At 47.1% G+C, this 22,835-nt stretch overlaps 1 protein-coding gene across 1 annotated transcript in view; it reads left to right on the forward strand.

Moving 5' to 3' along the window:
* LOC126284933 (L-sorbose 1-dehydrogenase-like) overlaps positions 1-22,536 on the forward strand; it is a 37,217-nt gene extending 14,681 nt beyond the window's left edge. Inside the window, exons 2-4 of the mRNA XM_049984234.1 lie at positions 2,573-2,790; positions 14,498-14,700; positions 21,335-22,536. Of these exons, the coding sequence (XP_049840191.1) occupies positions 2,573-2,790; positions 14,498-14,700; positions 21,335-22,536 (1,623 nt within the window). The remainder of the gene's footprint in view (positions 1-2,572; positions 2,791-14,497; positions 14,701-21,334) is intronic.
* The last annotated feature ends 299 nt before the right edge of the window (positions 22,537-22,835 follow it).

Below are 22,835 nucleotides of genomic sequence, written 5' to 3' on the forward strand. Positions count from 1 at the left end.
GCTCGGAAAATGTTGCCAGGTGTGAGTACGACTCACGCACTGAGGCTTCCGAACAAACTTCATTACTTAGACAGACAGCTCGTCCATTAAAGGAGACAGAATCTCGATGATTGTTGGCTGTTATCCATACTGATTCTGGCAAGACATCGGTCGCAGGGATTCCAGGGCTTTCGAGAACTTTTTAATTTCAAGTTTGAAGTCGGGTAACAAATGACAAAAGAAATATTTTTTTACCTGTAATATACATTACAAATTATCAATTTTCTAATTTTTTTCCCTTTCTTGCAATGTGAAACTTTTCTTCCCGCCAAATTTCTTGATTTTAGTCAAAGGGAAGTAACCTATAGATTTTAATGAGTGAGTATGGAAGTATAAAAATATGTCTCATAAATGACGGACAAACAATAATTGTTTAAGTAAATGGGAGGTTCTTTGTACGTTTTGGGTGGTAAGTTCGCTAGTATCAAAGAATGTGGTATAAATGCTCGTATCTTTTGATTGCTTTGACTTAGAAACTTACCTTCGTTACAACGTCCAGTGACTATAGACATTAATAAGTGTCATAAATTTCAATTTGGCAAGTATACCCACCTGAGAAAAATGGGGTTGGACAGACGGAAGGGGGACTGATGATCAAAGAAAAAAAACAGACGGAAGGACAGACAACAAGTCACGTAACAAATGACCAAAAACCTGTTAGTCAGATATAATTGCAATTAAAATTTTTTGGATTTTTTCCTTTGGCTGTGCCGTACCGTGAAAGCTTGCTTGTTGTCAAATTTCATGATTCTAGGTCGACGGGAACTACCCTGTAGGTTATGCTGACTGACTTCGCGAGTATCAAAGTATGTGACATTTGTTTTGGTGAAATTGACTTCGAAGCTTCGCTTTTTATATATTCATGAGATCATAGGCGTTGTACATGTATCTACATTTACGTGACGTTCCACTCTCGAATGTGGGAAAAACGAGCACTTAAATTTTTCTGTGCGACCCCTGATTTCTTTTATTTTATTGTGATGATCATTTCTCCCTATGTATGTGAGTGCCAACAGAATGTTTTCGCAATCGGAGGAGAAAATAGGTGATTGAAATTTCATGGAAGATCCTGTCACAACGAAAAACGCGTTTCTTTTAATGATTGCCCCTCCAATTCACGTATCAAGTCTGTGACACTATCTCCCCTATTACGCGATAATACAAAACGAGCTGCCCTTCTTTGTACTTTTCGGATGTCATCCGTCAGTCCCACGTGATGCTAATCCCACACCGCACAGCAGTACACCAGAATGGGGCGGACAAGCGTGGTGTAAGCAGTCTCTTTAGTAGACCTATTGCACCTTCTAAGAGTTCTGACAATGAATCGCAGTCTTAGGTTTGCTCTACCCAGTATGTTATCTATATGATGGTTTCAGTTTAGGTTGTTTGTAGCTATAATCTCTAAGTATTTAGTTGAATTTGCAGCCTTCAGATTTGTGTGAATTATTTCACACTTTTCTTTATTCAGGGTCAACTACCACTTTTCGCGTCATACAGATATCTTATTTGAATCATTTTGCAATTCTTTTTGGTCATCTGATGTTTTTACAAGACGGTAAATGACAGCATTATCTGCAAACAATCGAAGACGATTACTCAGACTGTCTCCTATGTCGTTAATATAGATCAGGAACAATAGAGGTCCTACAGCACTTCCTTGGGGAACGCCGGATATTACTTCTGTTTTACTCGATAACTCTCCGTCTATTACTACGAACTGTGACTTTTCTGACAGGAAATCACGAATCCAGTCTCACAACTGAGGCGATATTCCGTAGGCGGGCAGTTTGGTTCGAAGACGCTTGTTAGGATCGGTGACGAAAGCCATCTGGAAATCGAAATATATGGAATCAATTTGACATCCCCTGTCGATAGCACTCATTACTTCATCAGTATAAAGAACTAGTTGTGTTTCGCAAGAACGATATTTTCTAAATCCCTGCTAACTATGTGCCAATAAATGGTTTTCTTCGAGATACTTCATAATGTTGGAATACAGTGTATGTACCAAAAAGTGACATTAATTACAACTTGATACGTCGACTCGTTCCTCAGAAAAAGAGTTTTCAACAGTCGGACTGACAGGCTTACTTTTCTACCTACTAAGGTATGGAACGCTAAGAATCGCCCTGTATGTTTGAGGTATCATAACGGGAGCTGATCACTGTTGAAAAAAGTGTCAGGTATTTGCTCCTAGGAAACTGTGCGTAACTGGAATGGTTCTCTGTGACAAAAATGATATCTTCCGTAGCACAGAGAGGTGTGTGAGTTACGAAAAAGGCTGACGGGATGGTTAAAGAGGTTATCGCTGTTTAGAACTTATTGTGCGACTCGCAGTAATCGAACATGGTGAACAATGACCGTTGAAACTTCCAAATGAAGCGACAATTACAGTGGCTATCGAATAACGAGTTTTCGACACTTATGATTAAGGAGGAAAAAAAGGGATTTTTGTGAATCGCGGGTGATAAGGGATTTGTGCAAGAGTGAAACGACGAGTCTTGGATGAGCTGCGAGGATTCCTGGCCACCAGGTGCTGCTTCTGGAGGAGGGGTCGGCGCCGCACGTGTCCTCAGAAGTGCCCGGCCTGGTTTCGCCAGTCGCACTGCGCTCCAGCGGCAAGATGTTCCACACGGAGCCGGAAGCCGACGCATGCCGAGGACACCTGGGAAACAGCTGTACCATCGTGACCGGCCGCGGTCTTGGAGGTAGCAGCAGCATCAACGACATGTACTACCTCCGTGGGCACAGGTCAGTCATTATAAATGTCTGCCTCAATCGCTATTACTATTAGCCTTTACCCAAAGTGCTTTCAAAATGGTTCAAATGGCTCTGAGCGCTATGGGACTTAACTGAGATCATCAGTCCCCTAGACTTAGAACCACTTAAACAGCGGCCGGCCCTTTGTGCTTTGCTTACAGTATTACTTTAAGGTGAGTGCAGTGGTAATATTATTAATCGGTTGCTTTCTTTGCCAAGCATGTGAACGAGGTCGCTAGTGCGACCTATTCTTGACTAGTGTTCGAGCGGTTGGGAACCGCACAAGGTCGGATTGAAGAGAGACATCGAAGTAGTTCAAGAGGACGGCTCGTAGATTTGTTACCGGTACGTTCGTACAACACGCAAGTATTACGGAGACACCTCGGGAAGTCGAGTGGGAATCCCTTGAAGAAAGGCGAATTTCTTTTCGAAGAAATTTAGTGAACCAGCATTAGAAGCTGATTGCAGAACAATTATACTGCCGGCAGTATAATTTCACATAAGGACCACGAAGACAAGATACGAGAAATAGGGTTGATATAGAGCCTCATAGATAGTCATTTTTCCCTCGTTCTAGTTCTGAGTGGAACTGGTCAGGAAATGACTACCATTGTTACAGGTTATCCTCCTCCACGGACCGCATGTTAGCTTGCGGAGTATGTATAGATTTCTCAAAAGCGTTGCTTCCATCTTTATTTATTTCTCGTCATCTGTAGCTGTAGCACCGCGGCAAATTATTGTTCATCTAAACACGTCCCAGCTAATGGGGTATCATTTCTTTGTATAAGACTAGTAGGATATCATATAACAGGTTAACATTTAATAGGAAATAGGCGGTTTTGTTTTTTGGGATAACTCCCCAATTTTTTTCCCTTCAGATACGGTTCCTTTACCTTCTGCTCTTAAGAAGCACGAGCCGCTTCTGACAGATCTATCAGCCTATAATGGGATGTGGTACCTCAGGATATACTGTTTCAAAAGAATAATATAACGTTTTCAAGATGACTTAAGGCCTCCACAAGCAACCTCATGGCCAAATCTGTGTTAATGTGAGTAAAACTGACCCTCCGTGAAAAGTTGATTTTTGTATCTTGACTAGCTACGATTGCATAGGATGAAATGATGCAGCAGAATCATAATAATTGTTCATTATTCTGCTTTAAAAACATAAAAAATATGAATACGAAGTTATTAAAGCCTTTCTTTGTGTTAAATACGCTGGAGAAAATTTTAAGTAAACGCCAGCGACAGGAAAAGGTATCAAGTCGAAATTTATTTCACATACTAAAGTCTGTGGACCCTTGGCGTTGTTATAAATGTAAGCTTCAAAGATGCGGCCATGTAGGTCACATATTTTGATACTCGCAACTTCACGCATCAAAACCTAAAGGATACTGCCCGTTGGCCCAGGATCATGAAATTTGGAGTGAAACAATGTTTCACAGCACAAATAAAGGAAAAAATACGAAAATTGTTAATTTGTTGTTATACTACACGAAAAAATAAATGCCACGTGGGATCAGCCGAGCAGTCTAGGGCGCTGCAGTCATGAACAGTGTGGCTGGTCCCGGCGGAGGGTCGACTCCTCCCTCGTGCATGGGTGTGTGTATTTTGGTTGTCCTTAGGATAATTTAGGTTAAGGAGTGTGTAAGCTTAAGGACTGATGACCGTAGCAGTTAAGTCGCATAAGATTTCACAGACATTTGAACATTTGAAAAAATAAATCTTCGGTCATCTGTTATCCGACATCAGATTTGAAATTAAAACAATCAGTAGTTCTGCATTCAGGCTGATTGGGTCGCCTTGGTAAAAGTCAGTTCTCAGGCAAAAAAGTGACGAAAATTGGGTTTAACGTCCCGTCAACATCATCATTAGAGATAGAGCACAAGCTCGGATTGTCTGAAGCATAGGGAAGGATATCGGCAGTGCCCTTTCAAAGGAGCCATACTGACATTTGCCTGGAAAGGAGCCCTACTGGCATTTGCCTGGAACCTAGGAAAATCACGATAAACTTCAGTCTAGGTGGACAGACGTAAATCTGAACCTTCGTCGTCCCGAATGCGAGTCCAGTGTGCTAACTACTGAGCCACCTCACTCAGCAAACATCAGGCAAGGAATGACCTTGGCCCAAATGACGCTTTTCGGAATTTATCCACCATCATATTTCAAGCTGTTATTACTGCTCGTATACAGGGCGGTCCATTGATAGTGACGGGGACAAATATCTCACGAAATGAGCGTCAAACGAAAAAACTACAAAAAACGAAACTTGTGTAGTTTCATGGGGGAAACCAGATGGCGCTATGGTTAGCCCCTTAGATGGCCCTGCCATAGGTCAAACGGCTATCAACTGCGATTTAAAAATAGGAACCCTCCTTTTTTATTGCATATTCGTGTAATACGGAAAGAAACCTGAATGTTTTAGTTGGACCACTTTTTTCGCGCTGTGATAGATGGTGGTGTAATAGTCACAAACATATGGCTCACAATTTTAGGCGAACAGTTGGTAACAGGTAGGTTCTTTAAATTAAAATAGTAAACGTAGGTACGTTTGAACATCTTATTTTGGTTGTTCCAATGTGATACATGTACCTTTGTGAACTTATCATTTCTGAGAACGGATGCTATTACAGCGTGATTACCTGTAAATACCACATTAATGCAATAAATACTCAGAGTGACGTCCGTCAACCTCAATGCATTTGGCAATACGTGTAACGACATTCCTCTCAACAACGAGTATTTCACCTTCCGTAATGTTCGCACATGCATTGACAATGTGCTGACACATGTTATAAGGCGTCGGCGGTGGATCACGATAGCAAATATCCTTCAACTTTCCCCGCAGAAAGAAATCTAGGGTCATCAGACCCGGTGAACGTGCGGGCCATGATATGGTGCTTCGACGACCAATCCACCTGTCTTGATATATGCTATTCAATACCGCTTCAACAGCACGCGAGCTATGTGCCGGACATCCATCATGATGGAAGTACATCGCCATTCTGTCATGCTGTGAAACGTCTCGTAGTAACATCGGTAGAACATTACGTAGTAAATCAGCATACATTGCACCATTTAGATTGCCATCGATAAAATGAGAGCCAATTATCCTTCCTCCCATAATGCCGCACCATACATTAACCCGCCAAGGTCGCTGATGTTCCACTTGTAGCAGCCATCGTGGATTCTCCGTTGCCCAATAGTGCATATTATGCCTGTTTACGTTACCGCTGTTGGTGAATGATGCTTCGTCGCTAAATAAACGCGTGCAAAAATTCTGTCATCGTCCCGTAATTTCTCTTGTGCCCAGTAGCAGAACTGTACACGACGTTCAAAGTCGTGGCCATGCAATTCCTGGTGCACAGACATATGGTACGGGTGCAGTCGATGTTCATGTAGCATTCTTAACACCGACGTTTTGGAGATTCCCGATTCTCGGGCAATTTGTCTGCTACTGATGTGCGCATTCGCCGTGACAGCAGCTGAAACACCTACTTGGGCATCATCATTTGTTGCAGGTCGTTGTTGACGTTTCACATGTGGCTGAACACTTCCTGTTTCCTTAAACAACGTAACTATCCATCGAATGGTCCGGAAACTTCGATGATGTCGTCCAGGATACAGAGCAACATACATAGCACACGCCCGTTGGGCATTTTGATCACAATAGGCATACATCAACATGATATCGACCTTTTCCGCAATTGGTAAACGGTCCATTTTAACATGAGTAATGTATCACAAAGCAAATGCCGTCCGCACTGGCGGAATGTTACGTGATATCACGTACTTATATTATGTGACTGTTATAGCGCCATCTATCACAAAGCGATAAAAGTGGTCCAACTAAAACATTCATATTTGTTTACGTACTACACGAATATGTAATAAAAAATGGGAGTTCCTATTTTAAAAAAACGCTGTTGATATCCGTTTGACCTATGGCAACGCCATCTAGCGGCCAACCATAGCGCTATCTGGTTTCCACATTCAAGCTAGACGAGTTTCGTTCTTTGTAATTTTTTCGTTTGATGATTATTTCGTGAGATATTTGGCCCGGTCACTTACAATGGACACCCCTGTATATGGCGTTTGAAATTGTATGTGAAGTAAACATTCACAGACTAGTCTGCCTGAATGGAGAAGTACTGATTACTTTAATAATAGTCGTCTGTCTGCCGCATGACTTTGTCACATATATATTACTGAAATTAAAGCATTCTCCATAATACTGAAATCCAAGGGACCGATATCATGTTAGTATCAGCGTCGATAACAAGTAAAAGTGATCGAGATTCTCGATTCCTCAAATGGATGAATTTTTTTTTTTTTTTTTTTTTCCTTTATTGTCATTTTATACCTACAAAGGTAGGCCGGCAGCGGCCTAATATGCCGCTCTTCGGCCACAAGAAACATACAAGAGATAAAAACAGGAAGACATAATCTCAAAACACAGACATGGAGGACAAAAATCAGAAGACAACAGAGAATAAAAAGAAATGAAGTCGTTCACCGACGCAGCACTGTTTCAGTTTTAAAAAGACGGGCAGCACAGCACGGAACAGAGAACACTAGCACAGGTGAACGGTGGAGCAGAAAACGAAGAAACACTCGAGGCACAGACGGGACGAAAGACACGGACACTGCGGAGATGGGCTTCGGCGCTTGCAGGGGCACTGTCCACACCGAAAAGCTGGGGGCCTGCCAAGGGAAAAAACAGGGGGAGGGAAGGAGGGAGGGGGAGATAGGATGCCAGGGAGGAGGAGGGGAGAAAACGAAAAAAGGGGGGGTGGAAGCCCAGGGAGAGGGGGAGGGGAGGTAAGGATGAAAGGAGGGAGAGAGGGAGGGAGAGAAGGGAGAGAGGGTGCCCACAGGAAAATGAGAGGAGAGGGGAAGGCAAGGCTCAAAGTTGGTAGGAGGGGTAGATGGAGGGGAGGAGGGCATCATCCGGGAGGGGGAGTCGGCGGAAGCCACCTTGGGAGAGGGTGTGGAGAGTGTGAAGATGGAGAGCAGGTGGGATACAGGAGTACAGGCGCGGCAGTGGGTTGGGGTGGGAGAGGATGGAAGAGACAAGCGGGTGGGGAGGATCAAGCTTGCGGGAGGTGTAGAGGATCCGTATCCGTTGGAGGAAGAGAAGGAGGTGTGGGAAGGGGATGAGGTCATAGAGGAGCCGCGTGGGGGAAGGGAGGCGGATGCGATAGGCGAGGCGGAGTGCATGCCGTTCAAGGATTTGAAGGGATTTGTAAAAGATAGGCGGGGCAGAGATCCAGGCGGGATGGGCATAACAGAGGATAGGGCGGATGAGAGATTTATAGGTGTGGAGGACGGTGGAGGGGTCCAGACCCCATGTGCGGCCAGAAAGGAGCTTCAGGAGGTGGAGTCGGGAGCGTGCCTTGGCTTGGATTGTCCGGAGATGAGGGGTCCAGGAGAGGCGACGGTCAAGGGTGACGCCAAGGTACTTGAGGGTGGGTGTGAGGTTAATAGGACGGCCATAAATGGTAAGATAGAAATCAAGGAGACGGAAGGAAGGGGTGGTTTTGCCTACGATGATTGCCTGGGTCTTGGAAGGATTGACCTTGAGCAACCACTGGTTACACCAAGAGGTGAACCGGTCAAGATGGGATTGGAGAAGGTGTTGGGAGCGTTGCAGGGTGGGGGCAAGGGCAAGGAAGGCGGTGTCATCGGCGTACTGGAGAAGGTGAAGGGGGGGTGCAGGTGGAGGCATGTCCGCCGTATAAAGAAGGTAAAGAAGAGGGGAAAGGACGGAACCTTGGGGCACACCGGCAGAGGGGTAGAAGGTGTAGGAATCAGTGTTGTGGATAGTGACATAGGAAGGGCGGTGGGAAATGAAGGAGGCGATCAGACGGACGTAGTTAATAGGAAGAGCAAAGGTTTGGAGCTTGAAGAGGAGACCAGAATGCCACACTCGGTCATAGGCGCGTTCAAGGTCAAGGGAGAGGAATATGGCGGAGCGACGGGAGTTGAGTTGTTCGGAGAGGAGGTGAGTGAGGTGAAGGAGAAGGTCATCGGCAGAGAAGGATGGTCGAAAGCCACATTGGGTGGAGGGAAGGAAGCGGTGCCGGTGGAGATGCTGGTGGATGCGGCGGGTTAGAATGGATTCCAGGACCTTGCTGAAGACCGAGGTAAGGCTTATAGGACGGTAGGAGGAGACAGCGGAAGGTGGTTTATCGGGTTTGAGGAACATCAGGATCCGGGAGGTTTTCCACAGGTCGGGGTAGAAGCCGGTGGACAAGACCACATTGTACAGCCTGGCCAGGGTGGAGAGGAAGGGGGCGGGAGCTTCACGGAGGTGACGGTAAGTAACACGGTCGTGACCAGGAGCAGTGTTGCGTTTGGTGCGGAGTATATCGATGATGTCTTGAGTAGTTATAGGGGTATTGAGTTCAGTGTGTGTAATGTTGTCCAAGTACTGGAAGCCAGGAGCTAGTGGAGGGATAGAGGTGTCAGTTCGATCGCGGACATCGGGGAAGAGGGAATAATCGAACTGGGGATCGTCAGGGATGGTAAAGACATCGGTGAGGTAGGAGGCAAAATGGTTGGCCTTACTAAGGTTGTCAGGAAAGGGATTGTCATTATGAAGGAGAGGATAGTAAGGGGGGGGTTTTGATCCAGTAAGGCGGCGGAAGGCTGACCAGTATTTGGACGAGTTAATAGGTAGGGTAGCATTAAGACGGGTGCATGTCTGTCGCCAGTCCCGGCGTTTCTTAGCCGCGAGCAAGTTCCGGATGTGTCTCTGGAGTTGCCGGTGGCGTTGTAGTATGTCCCGGTCACGCGTGTGGAGGAAGGCACGGTAGAGACGACGGGATTCTCGAAGGAGGAGGACGGCCTGTGGGGGTAAAGTGGGACGGTGCGGGTGGATGGCGACGGTAGGGATGTGGGCCTCCACGGCCTCAGACAAGGTCTGCTGGAGAAAGGATGCGGCATGGGTTATGTCATGTGGGCGGTGGTAGGTGAGGGGGTGGCTATCGACCCAGGTAGTAAGGGTATCCCGGTATGCATTCCAGTCGGCACGGGAGTAATCGTGGACATACTTGGGGGGAGGGTCAAGGCGAGGATCGGGACGGGGGCGACGACCGTCTGATATGGTAAGAAGGACAGGGAGATGGTCACTGCCAATAGGGTCGAGGACGTCCACCGCTATGCGGCCAAGGAGACTGGGGGAGGCTAGGACGACATCGGGTGTGGTATTGGATTCAGGGCGGGTGTGTTGGGGAAGAGGAAGGACATCTCCTTGGATGGTGGCGAGGAACCGATGCCACCGCCATAACTGGGTGGCGGAGCGACTATGGATATTGAGATCTGCGGCAATCACGTAGGAGGAGAAGGTACGGTCGATGTGGGAAAGGAAGTCAAAAGGAATAGGGGCAGAGGGGCGGACATAGATGGTGGCGCAGGTAACGGTGAGGCCGGGGAAGAATAGACTAAGGATCAGGTGTTCCGTGGGGTTGGGAAGGAGGGGTTGGAGCCGAACAGGGATCTGGCGATGGTGGCCAATGGCAACTCCGCCACGCGCTATCGGGAGGGGGTTGTCAGAGCGGTGAAGGAGGTAGGGCGAGGTATGGACAGTATGGTGGGGCTGGAGGAATGTTTCGTTTAGGAGGAAGGCATCCACGCGGTGGGTGGTGAGGGTATGCATAAGGAGATTCTTGTTGACAGGAAGGGAACGGATGTTGTTAAACAGGATACGTTGCTGTCGCGCCATAGTGGGAATTTAGACGAGGGTGTCGAGACGGGAGAAGGTAAAATGGGCCTGGTTATGGGAGTAGGTGGCGTAAGTGTTGAGCTGGAAGACGGAACGGGCGGCAAGGGATACCTGCTGGAGGGTGTGGGGGCGCTGAAAGGGGTGGATGTTCTGAAGGACAACGGTTACAAAGCGGATGATGTCCTCAGCTGTGGGGGGGGGGACGGAGGGAATTGCCGGGAGGGGTGGGGGCATCCAAGGGGCGGACAGGGACAGTGAGTTCAGGAGCGGAGGGAGGGGGTCGGGCCTTGCACTTTTGGGAGTAGGTTGGGTGTTGGAGGTTACAGGTGTTACAGGAGGGGGGGGACTGAAGGTTGGGGCACTGCCGGAGGAAGTGCGCTTCTTTGCAGTGCGGGCAGACGGGGGCCTCGCGGCACTCAGATGTAGGATGTGCATTATAGCGCAAGCACCTCTGGCAGCGGATGGACTGTGGAGGGGAGCGGGAGGGGTCGACCTTATAACGGCGGTTGAAAAGGAGGGCACCCTCCTTGAGGAGGAGGTCTATGGAGGGAGCATGCTCGGAGAACACCCGCATGAGGCGGGTGGGGCCGGCTGGATTGTGAATCCGGCGGACAGCTCGAACCTCTAGATAGGGATGGGCCTTCAGCTCCGCCAACACCTCCTCCTCCGTGATCATCGGGCTAAGCCGAGTGATCACGGCAGTGAGGGTCGGTGGGCGACGGGGCGGCTGGGGTTGTCGGGATGAGGAGGGGGGGGGAGCAGGGGCAAGGGAGGCATGGGGACCAAACCGTTTGAGGGGAATGCGGGAGAGGATGTCGGAGTGGAGGGTGGGGCTGGGGGATGTGATCAGGACGGAGTCCCGACGGGGGGTGAGAAGGGAGATCGGGGCTCCGGGGAAGTGCTGGCGGAGGAGAAGGGTAAGATTGCGGGCCTCCAGGAGAGAGGGATCAGGGTGAGAAAGGAGGTACCTGTAGGAGGGGGAGGTAGAGGAGGGAGTAGATAGGGAAGGTGAGGTGGTATCCATGGCATCCTGGGGGGTTGGAGGGGGGAGAGTCTGCGACTTCTTGGGAGCAGAAGAGGCTGGGGTGCCGCTGGGACGTTTCACAGCGGGAGAGGGACGGGAAGAGGTGTGGGGGATGGGGACGACCGGGAGATGGCGGGAGACGGCAGGTCCCACCGGCGGTGCAGGCACTGGTGGTGGTGGTGGTGCTGGCGCTGGGGCTGGAGCTGGCGCCACAGAAGATGCAGTGGCAGTGGTTGGCACTGGCGATGGCGAGGGCGATGGTGATGGTGATGGTGATGGTGATGACGATGATGATGGTGTGGCGTGGGTGGTGGCCCGACGGGCAACAACCCTGGCGGGGGTGGCATGAGTCACATGTGGGAGGGGAGGGAATGGGTCACGTGAGGCATGGGGGGTAGGAACAGGGGAGGGAGCAACAAAAGGAGCGGGGGTGGGAAGAGTGAGGAGGGGGGGAATATATGGGGGAGGCGGTGAATGAGCACACCACGTGATGGTGGTGGCAGCAAGTGAGGGGGACGTGTACACGATTGCAGTGGTAGTGGCGGTAGTTGTGGGGGTTGTCATGGTGAGAGGATAAGTGGGAGAGGGGAAAAGAGGAAAAATAACAGGGGACAGTCAAAGGACAAGGACAAGAGACTGACGAAGAGGAAGGGTAAGACGTAAGCAGAGACGACAGAAAGAAAGACGGGCAGGGAGCGGCGGCGGCGGCGGCGGCAGCGGCGGCAGCGGCGGTCGGCAACAGCAGCAGCGGCAGGAACCGGATACGGTGGCGGCAACCGGCGGCGACGTCGGCGGGAGACCGGCGGCGGCGGCGGCGGCGGCGGCGGCGGCGGGAACCGGCGGCGGCGGCGGCGGCGGCGGTTGGCAACAGCAGCAGCGGCAGCAGCGGCAGGAACCGGATACGATGGCGGCAACCGGCGTCGGCGGGAGACCGGCGGCGGCGGCGGCGGCGGCGGCGGCGGCGGCGGCGGCGGCGGCGGTGGTGGGAACCGGCGGCGGCGGCAGCGGCGGCTGGGACCAACGGCGGCAAAGGCTCGGGACAACGGCAGCTGCAGCGATCACTGAAACTCCTAGCACTTCGAAATTAACGACAATAATATCGAAGGGCGCAACCCTCTCGAGTTACGCCGAAGAACGGTGAATGGATGAACTACCTATACACATAATTAAGTTTGTACAGAACACTCAGTGCGCGAGTTCTACTAGCACTTGGACAATTTTTTTATTTATATGTGTGGTCCGAGCTTTATCAACAAATATTACTTTGTTTCGTACTTACGTTCTGCACATCAGTGTTGAAGGAAACGCATTTCTTGACAGATGTACAAGGTGTGATTCAAAAGTTTCAGTACTGATACATTTCTGAGTAGAGAAGCGCGCGCGCGAACCGGTTCCACCGGTGGGGGTCTCAGGGAACGTACCGACGCTGCGGCAGTTGCCTCCGGAACCCTGTAGAGTGCGCATCGCTTGCAGCGTGAGTGCGTGTCATTAACTTCGGTCGAAAAATGCGAGAGGAGGAGACGGAGCAGCGTTATGCGACTTAAGTTTTGCGTGGGACTGAACAAAACTACCATGGAGGCTGTCGGTATGATTCAAGAGGCCTTTAAGGAAGGAGCCATGTCCCTGACAATGGTTTTCATGTGGCACAAATGCTTCAAATGGCCGAGCGGTTCTACTCACTTCAGTCCGGATCTTCGCTACTGCTACGGTCGCAGGTTCGAATCCTGCCTTGGGCATGGATGTGTGTGATGTCCTTAGGTTACTTAGGTTTAAGTAGCTCTAAGTTCTAGGAGACTGGTGACCTCAGATGTTAAGTCCCATAGTGCTCAGAGCCATTTGAAGCCAACGCTTCAAAGATGGCAGCGGGAATGCTGAAGACGACGGCCGCTCTGGGAGGCCATTATCAAACCGAATGGGTCAGAATTTGGAGAGAGTATGGGAACTTTTAAACAATGACCATCGTCTTAGTGTGGGTGCTCCGCAGCTTGAGGGATCGAATTCACCGCGTCCGCCCGGCGATCAGGGGCGACTGGATTCTCCACCATGACAACGCGCCCGCTCATACATCGCGCGCCGCAGCCGAAGTTTTGGTCAAGTTCAACGAGACAACATTGCTGCAGTCACCTTACAGCCCTGACGTGACTCCAAGTGACTTTTTCTTCTTTCTCCAAATCAAGAGTGGCCTAAAAGGGAAGCGATTAGACTCCATCGACGCCATCCAGCAAGCTTCGACGAGAGCCCTTCACAGCATGACCCCCGAAGCTTTCCAGAAGGGCTACGAATAGTGGAAGACGCGCTGGCACCCCTGTGTTGATGCTGAAGGATCATATTTTGAATCATTTTAGTCCGCTGTACTTAAATGTCCAATATATTTCTAATGCTGAGTTGAAACTTTTGAATCATACCCTGTATAGCTGCACATTTTTCGCGGATTATTCGGTAGCTTGATTTTGTCTTCGTGAACTACAATACCAGGAAGTAGTATTAGTGTCTGACACACACAGAGACGCTTAACTTCACATTTGTGTTTTCCACGAAAAGATGACGTAATGTCGCCTGCCTCAGATGTAGCATTTTGTGATAGCCGTCGCTGCTATATGTGGGTAAGGAAGCTCGGAATCGAGAGAGTGCTTATTACATAGACCAAGCTGTTAGCCAATGAACAAGTTCTTAGATAAACCGTTTCATCGTCGTGTCAGACGTGCACAACGTTTCGACAGCAAAACGAGTTTTTCCGTAAATGGGGATTCCAGCTTCCTGACATCAGAGCACCAACGCGCCGGGAGATGAAATCTCGTTTTGCTATCGGAATAGTGAGCTTGTCTGATACGACGAGCTAGTTGGTTCGCCGACAACCTTTCGTCCGCACTAAAATCGGTAAAAATGAAGAATTACACGATTTAGTTTTTGTCCAGTTAGTGACAGAGTTTGCTAATATTGGCTTGCAGATACGATTACGACAATTGGGAAGCAATTGGCAGCCCCGGCTGGTCGTATGAGGATGTGCTGCCCTTCTTCATGAAGTCTGAGGACGCGGTGACGGAGGACGTATGGGGGCTACCAGACGCACGATCCCACCACAGTCGTGGGGGTCCTCTAACCGTCACCACGCCGACCAGGGAACATCCTATTATCCACGCCCTGCAGCAAGGTACACCTGTGCAATTGCGACTTTCTTAAGCGAGACAAGTATACCGCTAAACGTACTATAGTTGGAGTCACGGAAGATGGCGGTCGAATTTAGGCTTGTTCTGCGCATCTATGCCACGTATTCTCCGGTAGCCAATGGGCGTTCAGCATGTTCTGAGTGCCTTGCTGTGAATGACGTAGATACTGCGAGGATGAAACGTGATCGTAACCACTTGTTTAGTGAATTTTAATCCAATTTGTTTCGAGCTGTCATCACTAATTGTGGTGCGAAGTGTAAATTCTGCACAGGCAAGCAAGAGACATAATTTGCAGGATACACGCTTTATTTAAGCGGAAAGCACGCGCTTGCGCGTACCGCAAATGTCTCTTAGAATTGTCAATATTGCAGTTCACGTCCGTGCCTCGACATGCGCGAACCGCCATCGTTCGTAGATCGGAATAAAGCTACCCGATTAAAAGCATGCATTGGTTGCATTGGAGCTACGCAAATGGTGTAGAGCTGGTACTAAACGGTCATGTGGCACTTCCGAGCTGACGTGAATTACAACTGTGAAGTAAGGTATATGTGACAGTCAGTGGTATGGAATCAGTGCAGTGATACAGTTTCACGTAGGGGCCTTACTGAATGTGATAATGGAAGTGTCCATGACCACAATGTTAATGACAGTCTGCATGAAGCCGATGCCGATGTCGTGTCATCCTCAGCCGATAGATGTCTCTAGATATGGATATAGAGTGCATGAGGTTACCAAAGCGCTCGCCGTGCCCTGTCATAATTTTCGTGACCATAGCAGTTTCTTCCCAGTTATGTAGCTTCTCAGCTGGCCTCACAAAGCCTGAATGAACCCGCTTGCCAACAGCTCTCGGAGAACCCGGAAGGCCACCCATCTGAGTGCTAGCCAAGGCCGACAGCGTTTAGCTTCGGTGACCTCACTGGATCCGTTGTTACCACAGTGGAAAGACAGTTTGCCATATATATATATATATATATATATATATATATATATATATATATATATATATATATATATATATATAATCACCGAAAATTTCTGTTATTCTCCTTTCACCTTGAATTTTAATCTCAATCTTGAATCTTTCATTCATTGCCATCATTTCTTCTTCGTAGTTTATATTGAACAGTTCAAATGTTCAAATGTGGGTGAATTCCTAAGGGACAAAATTGCTGAGTTCATCAGCCCTAGGCTTACACACTACTTAAACTAACTTCTGCTAAGAACAACACACACACATGCCCGAGGGAGGACTAGCACCGGCGGGAAGGGGCGCGCAATCCGTGACATAGCGTCCTAGACCGCGCATCTGTATTGAACAGTAAGGCCGAAAGTTGTATATATATATATATGAGCCTATTAACAAGGAAGACAGGGATGTAAGGGATGTACATTTTCGGCCTTACTGTTCAAGATAAACGTCGAAGAAGCAATGAATGAAACTTTCAAAATATTGATTAAAATTCAATGTGTAGGGAGAGTAACAATAACATTCGCTGATGATATTTGTATCCTCGGTGAAACTGATGAAGAATTAAGAGATTTTGTGAACTGAATGAACATCTAATGAGTATGGAATACGGATTGAGAGTAAATCGAAGGAAGACGAAAATAATGAGAAGCAGCAGTACGAAGAAAAGCGACGAGATATTTAACTACAGAACCGGTGAACACTAAGTGGCAGAAGGTAAGAAATTCTGCCAGGAGCAGAGTAACCCATGACAGAATGAGCAAGGAGGACATAAAAGGCAGAGTGACTCGGGAAAAAAGGCTTTCCTGGTGAAGAGAAGTTACCAGTATCAAACAGGTCTTAATTTGAGGAAGAAAACTCTGAGAATGTACGTTTTGAGCACAGCATTGTATGGTAGTGAAGCATGGACCATGGGAAAACCAGAAAAAAGAAGGATCGAAGTAATGAGAAGTGATGCTACAGACGAATGCTGAAAATTAGGTTGACTGATAGGGTAAGGAATTAGGAGAGGCGAGGAAAGGGTGATATAGAAAACACAGAGAAGAAAAAGGTATAGGATGCTAGGACATTGGGACAGAGACTAGAATACATCCGGCAATAACTGAGAACATAGATTGTAATTGCAACTGAGATGACTGATGACCTATAAAACAAAAATAAGTGTACTAGTATAGCGACGTCACATTAAAACCGAAGCAAACTACTGTACATCCCGAAGCGAAGAAATTTCCTGGGTAGCTTTTGCCTTGTTAATCAGTCCAAGACGAAATAAATTGCATATGTATAGAGTTTGATCTGCACGACAGGACACAACACCAAGATGAATGGAAGAAGTGGAAAAACACTCAGTACAGCAAAATAAGTATTCCACCAGTAATCTCTGATAATAAGTATTCCAAACCTTCTATCTAGTAAGTCTGGATTCACCCGAAGAAAGACACACATAATTGTAAGTCAGAATCCTGCGGAAGAGACCAGAGAACTAGCTCGATTTGCATATCAGAGTTCTGTAGATTACAAACTTTATTATAGCTTTACAAAGTTTACTTACTTGTTAGTGGTTGGCTATTCATTTTGTGGTTGTGACTTCATAAGCGAGGACCGTATTTTCTAAAATGATTCATGATGAATATACTTCATTAACAATCCTACATCATGGAATTTATAAGTTGTTTAGTACCTCAGACTCTTAAAAACTGCCGGCTGGAGTGGCCGTGCGGTTCTAGGCGCTGCAGTCTGGAACCGAGCGACCGCTACGGTCGCAGGTTCGAATCCTGCCTCGGGCATGGATGTGTGTGATGTCCTTAGGTTAGTTAGGTTTAATTAGTTCTAAGTTATAAGCGTCTGATGACCTCAGAAGTTAAGTCGCATAGTTCTCAGAGCCATTTGAACCATCTTAAAAACTCAAATGTCTACTAATCACCAAGGAAGTCTGTTTAATGATACTTCCACAAATGTAAAAAGCAGTGTTGTCCCCAAACGGACATTTGAAAGAGAGACAGGTTTAGATTGGGAATATTCGCCGTTTAAGGGCACCCATAAGAAGTCTGATTCCATGTTCGTGCAGGAGTGATGGAAAGGGGTGGTGGTGCAGGTGCAAGAGTATACAGACAATGAATACCTTTGTGTTACATCAATAGTGGAGGATATATCAATTTTGATATTGAAATTCATGCCTTAAATGTTGCGTAGCGCCAATTCTGTGTTCGGAAAAGCAGGTTTCGGAAAGAAACAGTACTGAGTGACTCAACATCAGTACAGCAAGTTTCTTTTCGTAGACAACCAAATATGTTAGTCATCGGAAAATTATGTTTAGTAGAAGCTCATTATTACACATACGGATGGGATAAGGCTTGCAGTGGATACTAGTCATGTCTTGGAGTTCGTAGAGTAGGCTGTCAGGCCAACTAGACATATATAGCAAACAGAACGTCCAAAATTTCCAAGCGATGCCATAAAAAATTGATAAACCAAATGGAGTTTCTGACACTGCAGACTTAAAAAATATATTAATAAAACCTTTACCCCAAAATATCCACTAAACTAATCAGTGACAGTACTACCCATTATTATTGCATTCATCGCAAGTGTAAATACACCACACTGTAAATTTATAACAAAATAGATATGGTTATGAACTGTAAGCTACCAGCTTGTGAAAAATTGCAAGAGTGTAATACATTGACAGTTGGAAGATTGCAATGGGAAACCCGATGTTAAACACCTATGTATGAATGTGAACAGCATTAAATAAAAATGTGTAAGGGATGAAAATAATCTATTCCTTTATAATTTTTTATTTACATAACTTCTGTAACCTGAAATAAGTGTATGAAAGGTTTACACCTACCTAATTAATCTGTTTGTAAGAACATTATAGTGGTATCAGCTTACAACCGTCAGATATTTGAAGTAAAGCATCATGAGCCTTCAGCTGTACATATGCAACTTTATTTCTCAACCGGTTTCACTTACTACAAGCATATCACTGGAGGACTAGAACTAAACCGAAACGAAGCATATATGTACTACACACAGTCAAATAATAATATATCCTGCCGGAAAAAATTTAGTGCACCCTTTTTGAGGTTTCCATTTCACTCAAAATTTATTGTTGCAACAGTCCATGTGAAGTACACTTGTACGTAGTGTAACCGCAACTGGCGGGAATGCAGGTGCTGACCCTGGCGCCCAGCCGATCGCACAGATGGCGAATACCATCCTGGGACACGTTATTGCAGGCCTGCTCGACTATTTCACGTAGCTCTGGTAGAGTTGGTGATTGACGAGTCGGACGAATCGCTTCTCTTCCCACCACGTCGCACACGTGCTCAACTGGAGGCAAGTGCGGAAAACGTGCTGACAGGGAAAGTTGCTGCACGTCTTGCTGAGCACATTGAGTTTCACGGGCAGTGTGTAGGCGAGGATTCTCCAGTTGGAACGACACGTCACATTCATATTGTAAGAGCGTCTAACAACAAAAAATGTTTCAAATGGCTCTGAGCACTATGGGACTTAACATCTGTGGTCATCAGTCCCCTAGAACGTAGAACTACTTAAACCTACCTAACCTAAGGGCATCACACACATCCATGCCCGAGGCAGGATTCGAACCTGCTACAGTAGCAGTCTCGCGGTTCCGGACTGGTCACCTAGAACAGCTAGACCACCGCGGCCGGCGTCTAACAACATTCTGAACTTGCCGAGCGCTTGTTAGCGTTCACTCCAGAAACACCCAAGGTGAACGAGAGTTGTAGCGAAAGCACCCCAGACTACAAGGTCTGCGGTGGAGCAAGTGTGGCTTGCACCATAACATTATACTAGACAAGAAGAAATGTGTGTGAAATCTTATGGTACTTAACTGCTAAGGTCATTAGTCCCTAACCTTACACACTACTTAAGCTGAATTATCCCAAGGACAAACACACACACCCATGCCCGAGGGAGGACTCGACCCTCAGCCGGGACCAGCCGCACTGACTGCAGCTTCTTAGACCGCTCGGCTAATCCCGCGCGGCTATACGAGAGAAGACTTACCAGGTCTACGTTGTACGTGCGAACGACGATTGCTCGCGTGCAGGTGGAACCTGCTTTAATCGATGAAGATCAGGGCTCGCTACTCCTTCTTCCAGGTAATCCTCTGATGGATCGAGCCGTCCACGTCCGTGCTATGGCGTAACTGGAAGACGGGCTACAGTTGTAGATGCCCGTACTCACATTGCTAATAATCGGTTCGCAACAGTTCGTGTTGGCACATCCGGGATCACGAGCCCTCTTATCTGTGTTGTGGTGGGTGTACGATATGCAACTGCTGTCCTTACAATACAACGGTCCTGGAGGGCATCTATGCTGCGTGAACGTCCAGAACCTCGTCTACCGGTGCGACAATGTTCACGTGACCACTAATATCAGCATAGTTGCAGAACTGACGTAGCACTCCCAGCTTGGGTGGAAATTCTCCGAACAGTCCATCATGTCATTCGGAAGCTACAATTTGACCCCTTTCAAACTCATTCAGTTAGCTGTAGGAAGAACGAGCGCATTTCCTTGGCACGGTTGCTGCTTGTTTCACACGTTGACACCACATCGCACCTTCCTGGCTGTGAGCATTCCCTGTTAAAACGTAAACACAAATGGTGCTCTAGTACCTACTCCACTACGCTATCTGTTGACGGACGACGTTGAACCAATTATCATTACGTCTACTTTACCCCTGGAGGTATAAGCCGTCATCGGATGAAAATCGATGTCGACTTACAAGGTAAACTAATTTTTTCCCCGGCAGGACAGATATCGTACGTATAAAGAGAGGCACCTGCAGTACTTAGAGGGTTGTACATGAAGTAGGACGTTATAATACGTTCCAAACAACTAAATATCATGATGAAGTGCACACCAACGATAAACCTGACTTCAGTGAGACTCATACCGGTAGTGTTATAAATATAAGGTAACAAGCAGGTATATGTTATCAACATAACGCAAAAGATCGTGTACTGAAGGAATATCAAAAGCAATGGAACATCTATCATCACAGACCAACGAATCTTCTATCAGGTCAAAGATTGGCAGCAGTTATAGATAACAAAAAATGTGTATTTGCGTCCACACAATCCTTAGACTAATCTTAGTCGTATCCGATAGCGAGTCCTTATTAATAAAGTGTACAGTAGTAATCTGTAATTTAAAAGGTAATAAACATTATAAGTAAGTAATAACATCGTTTGTCATTTTCTATGAATACCATCGCTACATAATGAAGTGATGAGCCAATTCTGTTTAAGGTACCATTACACTCATGTAATTCAATCATTCTTACGCTTCCTGTTCCTTTTTGTGTCAATAATCATCAGTAATTCAAATATATCGACGTAATATTAAACTATGTCACTAAATCACATTTTCTGGGTGGCTTCTAGTTACGCGCAGGATTTGGTCTCTACTGGATTATTCCGGAATGTTTTACAATTATAGAAGTTTTTGTCCTGAGCAGTAAATAATTTTCCCACGCAATACCCAAACGAAAGGTGGAGGAATGTTAGTAAAAAATTAGTTGTGTTACAATGGTACAGAATGTTTCTCAAATTTGTGTCATCTTTATTCTTTGTGTGTGTATAGTTATTCTATGGTCTTTTTTTTCTGTTTTTCAGGAGCACTTCATTTCAACCATTCTTTAATCACAGACTTCAACAGAAATGATATGATGGGTTACGGATTAGTCCAGCACACCATCAGGAATGGAACCCGCTGTAGTACGGCCAAAGCTTTTCTTGCACCAGCCAAACATAGGAAGAACTTACACGTTGTGCAGAAAGCCTTAGTAACTAGAGTACTAGTAAATACGAAGACGAAACGCGCTTACGGCGCTGAGTTCATACTCAGAGGCAAAACGCGTCAAGTAAGAGCTTCTCGGGAATTAATCATTTCCGCCGGAGCCTTAGGCTCGCCAAAGCTACTCATGCTCTCGGGCATCGGCAGACCGGAGCATCTACGCAAATTTGACATACCTGTCGTTCAGAACCTGAGCGTGGGAGAGAACTTACAAGACCATATAATGTATGTTGGCATTGCGTACTTGTTGGACAAGGATGTGTACAGCGAACCAGAAAACATCGACGCTGTGTACAAATACCTCAGAGAAAGGACAGGACCTCTAGCTTGCCCGGTGTGTGAACGGTACACAGGTTTCGCTGCGAGAGCAAACAGTGAGACGAAGGGCGCCCCTACTGTTCAAATACACCATTACTGCACTACCCACAAACTGTCATTCAGGAGCGCCACCATGCTGTCGTTCTTCCAAGGTCTGAAACTAGACACACTGCTGAGTTGGCTGGACGTTCTGAGACAAGCGCAAGCTGCTATAGTGCCGGTGGTGACACTGCTTCGGCCACTTAGCAGGGGTAAGTTGGAGCTGCGCAGCAAAAATCCAAAAGACCCTCCGCGGATCTCCGCCAATTACCTGTCCCATCCCGATGATGTGGAGGCTCTGCTGGATGGTATCCAGCAAGTGGTCGACATTGGCCACCACGTGCCTGGGGTGAACTCCGTCCACGACATCCCCGTTAGCCAGTGCTTACAGCACCAGCGCCTCACGAGGCAGTACTGGCGATGCGCCTTGCCCTATCTCACTTCTTCAGGGTCCCGCCCGGTTGGAACGTGCCAGATGGGCACCCATAGGGAGTCAGTGGTCGACCCACGTCTGCGAGTAAAGGGCATCAGTGGCCTCCGCGTAGTCGACTCCTCTGTTTTTCCGCTTCACGTCAGTGGAAATTCTAACGCACCTACCATCATGGTGGCAGAGAAAGCAGCCGGCATGATAACTGAAGACTGTGGTGGTAGATGTATCTCTTGACACCGACATCTCATGTACGAATAGAGTGGCTAATCAGACCTATGAAGTATCACCATGAACCAAAGGCAACTGATACGATCCTCAATTTCTGCAATGATAAATATACTTCATACCATTATGGACTTGAGATCAGGTATGAGTCTCGCAACTCATATGAAATTTGGTGTTCAGTCTCAGTGGTCTACTTTCCGCATCTCGATTTCACTACAACTAATGCATGGTACGCTATAACTATAAAAAAACAGCGTAATACTGAGATATGCTGATTATATTAATGCCAACATACCCGACCGGAAAGA

This window comes from Schistocerca gregaria, chromosome 1 (genome assembly GCF_023897955.1).
Source record: "Schistocerca gregaria isolate iqSchGreg1 chromosome 1, iqSchGreg1.2, whole genome shotgun sequence".
NCBI classification, from domain to species: Eukaryota; Metazoa; Arthropoda; class Insecta; order Orthoptera; family Acrididae; genus Schistocerca; species Schistocerca gregaria.